The 6,054-nt window shown below is 52.2% G+C and overlaps 1 protein-coding gene across 1 annotated transcript in view; it reads right to left on the bottom strand.

The window, feature by feature from the left end:
* The window catches only part of IKZF3 (IKAROS family zinc finger 3 (Aiolos)), a 26,645-nt gene that overhangs the window by 13,474 nt on the left and 7,117 nt on the right, over positions 1-6,054 (bottom strand). The window contains exons 3-4 of the mRNA XM_010138305.1: positions 1,142-1,402; positions 293-460 (exon numbers count right to left, since the gene is read on the bottom strand). Coding sequence (XP_010136607.1) covers positions 293-460; positions 1,142-1,402 — 429 coding nt within the window. The remainder of the gene's footprint in view (positions 1-292; positions 461-1,141; positions 1,403-6,054) is intronic.

The raw sequence follows: 6,054 nt of genomic DNA, 5'->3' as shown, positions 1-6,054 counted from the left end.
CTCAGCAAACAGCCAGCTCCCCTCCTGCGAAGCCCCCGTGGGGCTGTTCCGTGCAGCAGGCTCGGAGGCTGGCTGTCCCTCGGGTTCTGCGTCCTCCGTGCCCTCCTCCCGCACTCAGAGCGGAGCCGAGGCCCGAGCTGGTCCCACGGGCGCAGGAGGCAGAGCGAGGGGTCACCGCTGGCTCTCCACAACTCGACCGCAGCGTGAACTTTGCTGACTGACTCTATTTTCCGCACCAAGTGTCCCAGTGACACACATCTAAAACACATGAAGTGCCTTTGAAGTCACTTACCAGAATGTGTCCTTAAGTGCCCTGTTAGCGCATCCCTCCTTTGGCAGGCATAACTGCAAAGATGGCATTTAAAGGGCTTTTCCCCTGTGTGTAGTTTAATGTGGCGGAGGAGGTTTCCCTTCTGAGTAAAGGAAGCTCCGCACTGATTACACTGGAATGGCCGTTCACCTTAAAATGACATACAAAAAAGGACATTTAATGGTTACGTGGGTATCATGCTGTCCTCACACCCTTCCCTTGCTGGAAGAGGAAAGAATGAGTTACTGGCTCGGTTTCTCTCTATGGAAACAGAGCCAGCCCTTCCGCCGGCTGCAGTGGGAGTCCCCCCAGCTCTGCTGTCAGAGCTTCTCGTAACACCGCCATGGAAAACCCTGCACACTAGTGCCATGGAAAGAAGTGTGCTGGAGGAGGCTTATTCCAACAAGCTAGCAGTTTTCAGAACAGCAACAAAAATATCTTATCTGACTGCGGGTCGAAGCCCAGGGTGCTCGTTGGTTTGTTACCACAGTACAGCCCAAGGGGAAATACAACGACAGGCTGGAAACAGCAGCACAAAACCAATCTGACCTGTGTTGTGTGCCTGAAACACTTCAATGACATAGTGCCTTTCATCCAAAGGTCTCCAAGCGCCTCACAAACACGCTTTTACGAGCATTCAGGCCCGATAGGAAGAAAGGTGGGTAAAGTGAGGCACAGAAAAGTGAGTAACTCACTAGAGATCACATGTGGAGTCAAGCACAGAGCAAGGAAATGCTGCTTTTGGTGTCCTTGCCAAACGGGGGAGTCCAGATTACACATGATTCTCCTTTCAGGAGTCAGCTCTTACAAGAAGAAGAGAGGGATATTTACCGGTGTGGCTACGCTTATGGACCATCAAGACATTGAGGCTAATGCAGGCTAATCCACAGACATCACAGCTCATTTTCCCACTAGCTGGCCTGACGGCGTCATAGGAGCCAGCGTGTCTCTCCAGTTTAATGCTGTCATAGTCACTGTATTCTCTGGGATAGGCGTAAGGCATTTCCGACTCGTCAGGGGTTTCCACGGGCTCTGAGCTTAGAGCACTCTCCTCTCTTTCACTGTATTCACCTTTCACTTTAACCACATCATCTGCAGGTAAAACAAAGCACAACAGTGAAAAAACGCTCGTCTGAGGCATGGTGAAGCATTCTAGGAAAAAAATCTCACCAAAAATGGCATTAGATTACACGATCCGTCTTCCTAAAAGTTCTACTGAATCACCCGAGGCTGAAGAATTGCAGCCCAGACCGAATCTTCACGGCTCACGCGCACTCAGCGATGCCCACAGCGCAACAACCTTTACAGATATTGACCTGCCTCTTAATTACCTTTGATGGATGATTTCCTTCTACAGACTGTAGGAGTATAACGCGGTACCAAGCTCTCCTGCAATGATGGGGCATTACCCGGGATTCTGAAGGAAAGACACATCCCCACAACTCACAATTAGCTACAGGAATTAGTGCTCCTGTGGACTGGAAATACAGAAAGGTGCACCTTCCAAAGGACACTTCTACCTTCCTGTGGAACCTCTGGTGCTGCAAACATGCTTCAGAAATCTGTTTGATCCCCTGGTAGAGATTCTCATCAGTTAATCCTAATCCACAATTCTAATTTGCACTTGGAAATTGCTGTTTTTATCCAAAGATCTCAGATGTGTGAGGAGCTGCTGATAATGTTGCTACCATAAGGTTACTGCGAGAGCAGGACTGGCAGCGACAGAGTACAGGGTTCCCGATGAGTAAACGTAACCCAGAGATGTCAAAAGGTTCGTCCAAAGTCATACTGTGGAGAGAACCCCGGGGACATCAGCACCCCCGGCTCCGAATGGGTTCCTGGGCCTGCCGCCACATCCGGAGAGAACCAGAGATGCTTCAGAGCGCCTTCAGTGGGCGCAGCGTCACGCCGAGGGGAGACAGCACCAAGTCCGTAATAATTCACTAACAATAACATCAAAATATCAGCAAATCGCTCACACCCTGCAAACAGCCGATGATGCCCCACGCAGGCTGCTGGATTTCCTCTCCCCCATCAGCTCCAGCGCCACCAGCACTTGCATGAACATCCCGACAAACCAACGGGGCAGGTGTTGCTGCCGACTGTGACTGTTCCGTCCCGGCCGGAGCAGGGCTACGGCTGCAAGGGGAGCTCAGCCCCGGGCTACCAAGTGAGGACGAGCACTGAGAGGCAAAATGGAGTTTCCTGTTTGAAAGTGTTGTTCTCCTGGCCACCTGCTCCTCTCGGAGCGAGGGCTGGACAGTTAAACCCGACACTTGATCACTCGTCCTTTCTCTGGGCACCGAACGTGGACTGCGGAACCCGTATCAGCTCTGATTCTGAGTAATAAACCACATCAAATGCTGGGAACAGACAACGGGTGGCAGCAAAAATGAGGTGGCAACTTAAAAGCAGCACTGCAAAGCAGCACCTAGTGAGCAATACTTTAATGAAATAAAAAATTTCAACTGTATTTTAGTGATGAAATCACTCCTCTGTCCTGCACGCCTGCAGGAAGCCCAGCCAGTCTGTGTGTGACTCCGGGCTGAGCCGCTGAAAGAACAGGCAGCCGATAAATCCTTCATCCCGGCCAGAATCCACAGCAGCATGGAAAACCCCGGCACTCCTCCTGGTGTCTCTCCCTCGATGCCGCTGCCCACAGAACAATGGCCTTTTGCCCTGCATTGGGTGTTTTTACGCCCTATCCCAGCCCCTGCCCGGGGCTGGGGCTGACTGCCCTGCTCCCAGGAGAGCTCACCAGCTTTGGGGCTTTGCTCAGAGGGTCATGGGAGGTCCAGATCCACCTACAAATGGGCCATTTTCCTCTGCCCCTCCTCTGCTCTGCCTCACAGAATCCCGGCGATTCCCACCACCACCGGAACAGCTTCCTCTCAGGTACCTCCTGCTGCTGTGTCTGGGGGGACCCGGGTGATGCTGCTGCCAAGAGCCCTGCAGAATCAGTTGATCTATCCCTTTCCGTTGCTCTAAGGAAAAATTATTGCCAGGTGCTGACAGCAGCTTTCAACAGAACCTCTTCTCCAAACAGACCCTGGTTTTTTTGGTTGGTGGGTTGTTTTTTCCCCTCTCGGAAGGAGCCAGTTCCAAAACAAGGTGCTACATCCTGCACAGGATGGTAAAAGGAAGCACACGCTGCAGCTGCACCTTGTTGGTACTTTCAGAAACAATTTCAATTCCCACTTTCTACTCAACGTCTCACCTTTTCACCCGCACCAAATGCAGTTTGAGCTGTGGAGGACTACAGACCTCTCGACCGTTTTCTGCTGTTTTCACCACAAGTTCACGGCTCATGGCGTTTCGCTCTTCTCTGCCAGTGTTCGTGCAGCGCAGCACGAGCACCAGGTTCAGCTCCCCACGGCCAGCACTTGCTGACTGGCACAAACTGGGCAAGCCATCCTGCGGTTCCACCACGGAAAATAGGCACCTCTGCACTTTCCACGTGCTGCCTGCTTGTTTTCTTCTAGTAAGAGAAGGATGCACCTGAGTTCTGAGCAAGGCTTTTCCACCACTGCCTCCCCCCGAGCCCCCCCACTGCTCCCACCAGAGCCCGGGTGCTTCCCAGTTGCCTGCAGGCATCGGAGGGACCTCAGCGGGAAAATCCACCTCCCAAGGACTGAGAACCACAGACAGCAGAAGCCTCTTGGGAAGAGGCTCTTTTTAACCAAATAGCTGTGAAAGGGTCGGGATTCTTCTGTCCCAGCACACCTGTTACTGTGGAGAGCCGCTCGGCCTCCCGGCAGCCACGCGGAAGGAAGCTTCGCTACCAAAGAGCTGCGGAAAAGGCTCGGGACAGGTCAGCCTAAAATTAACCGAGGGGTTGCAGAGGCCTGAAGTGCCCAAATTCCTTTTTCAGCCCCAACTTCTGCTCTGCGCACTGGCCGGCTCTGGTGTGAGATGGGCAGCTGCGGGGAAAGGTTTGTATCTGCCACTTCAAAAGCGTATCGACGTGTTTTCACGAGCTGAGGGAGTTTCCAGGCTCGGCCGCCCTAACCAAGAGGAAGGCGGCTGTAACTTCGAGTAGAAAAGGGAAATTTAACTGAGGAAAAACACGCTTATCCCTGCAAACACTAACGAAGTTCCCCCAGCTGAAAGAAGAAGTGCTGTCATCTCTTCTACACCGAGGGAGGTAAACAGGTTGTGCGAGGGAAAAACCATCCGCCGTGTCCAACCCGGGCAACTATTTTTCTCGAGGCGGTTGGTGAGGGGAACGCACGCTGCAGAAGAAAACACTGTAGATTTTACACAACAAAGTACAGCGCTGCATTAAGGCTGATGCACAGGGTTTCATTTCCTGGGGAGATGATTACAAGATGAAAGACATACTCCAGAGTAATATTTTTGTTTCACCTGAAACACTGCAAAACAATGGGTTCTGGAAAAAATCCAACATAAAGCTGTGGTGGCAGCTTCAGACTGAGTCACCGCCTGAACGCGCCGCTGAGTGCTCGGTAACGTGAAAAAAAGCCGAGAGCAGCAGAGGCTGAGGAGAAGCTGGAGTTGTCTCGGCTGCTCCCTCCAGCAGGGAGCCTCGGAAGGAAAAAAAAACCCCTCACCATATTTAATCCAAGAGCTTGGCATCACACCCCGAGCGGAGAAGGGAAGTGGCGTGCCGCTGTCGAGCAAAGCACTAGGAAAGGCACAAAGAATAAAACCCAGACGCTATTAAAGACGACGGCACAAAAGGGTGATGTCGCTCAAGTGTTTTACAAGGAGCGGGGTCATAATCGTGAAATCCTCAGCACAGGCAAAAAGTCAACTGGGTAACAAAGAAACTTAATCATCTTAATGTGGCACTTTAATGATGCTGCTGATTTGCTATGCCAATTCCGAGATAATGAGCCCCTAATGCTACAGATGTTCAGCCAGACTAAAGGGAAAAAAAAGAAAAAAAGAAAAGCTTTTCTTGTATGCCATTTCCTAACTATCCAATTAAACAAATTGTGAAAGCAGATAAATAGTTTACCAGGTTCTGACAGCTGCTAATAGGATTCAGGCGGCAAAGAACGAGAAGGGAGCCTGTACGTGTGTGTACCGGGGGGTTCTGGGGACTCCCCGGGTCTGACAGGTAGTAACTGAGGATTCATCACCAGTAGCAACACAAACGGTCCCTGGGAGCGGCAGAACAAACCCAAAGCCCAGCACACACTCACGTGAGCTGTCCCCTCCCGGAAGGTGAGATTCCTGCACCAGTGGGGTTTCCCAGCTCAGCTCAGACCCTGCCTGCTCATGGAGAACCTCCCCAGCGGAACAAACACCCGGGGGAAGGTCTGTCAGGAGGTAAAACCCACCACGTTCCCTAAGGAACCAAGAGGGGTTTGCAGCACATCCCACCAACATCAGGAACTGGGGGAAAGAATTTAAAAAGTAGGAACCATCGATGCTACAGCTAAGTATTTTTCCTGGAAGAGCGCGAAGAGAACAATGTCAGACAAGTGTGCGCTGAACTCGTGGAGGCTGTAACTCCAGGGCATTACGCGCTGTGGAGCGCCAGCCCAGCGAGGTGAGGGGTTTTTTCCGAGACAGGGGCACATCTCCCCAAGTCTGTCTTCTCCCCACTGCAGGAGTCGGTCCGAGGGAAGGCAAAGGGGTTTGCACCTTTCTGGCCCAGCCTGGCTTCGTGCCCCCTCAACACGCTCCCTCTTCACCCGTTGCTGTTCCCCGATGAAGGGAGAAGCTGTCCCCAAGCAGCAGCCTCAGCTCGTGGCTGGACAGTGGTGCCACGTCAG

This window comes from Buceros rhinoceros, unplaced genomic scaffold (genome assembly GCF_000710305.1).
Source record: "Buceros rhinoceros silvestris isolate BGI_N320 unplaced genomic scaffold, ASM71030v1 scaffold25570, whole genome shotgun sequence".
NCBI classification, from domain to species: Eukaryota; Metazoa; Chordata; class Aves; order Bucerotiformes; family Bucerotidae; genus Buceros; species Buceros rhinoceros.
The sequence above is the reverse complement of the archived record's forward strand: the minus strand, read 5'-3'. Positions and strand labels throughout refer to the sequence as shown.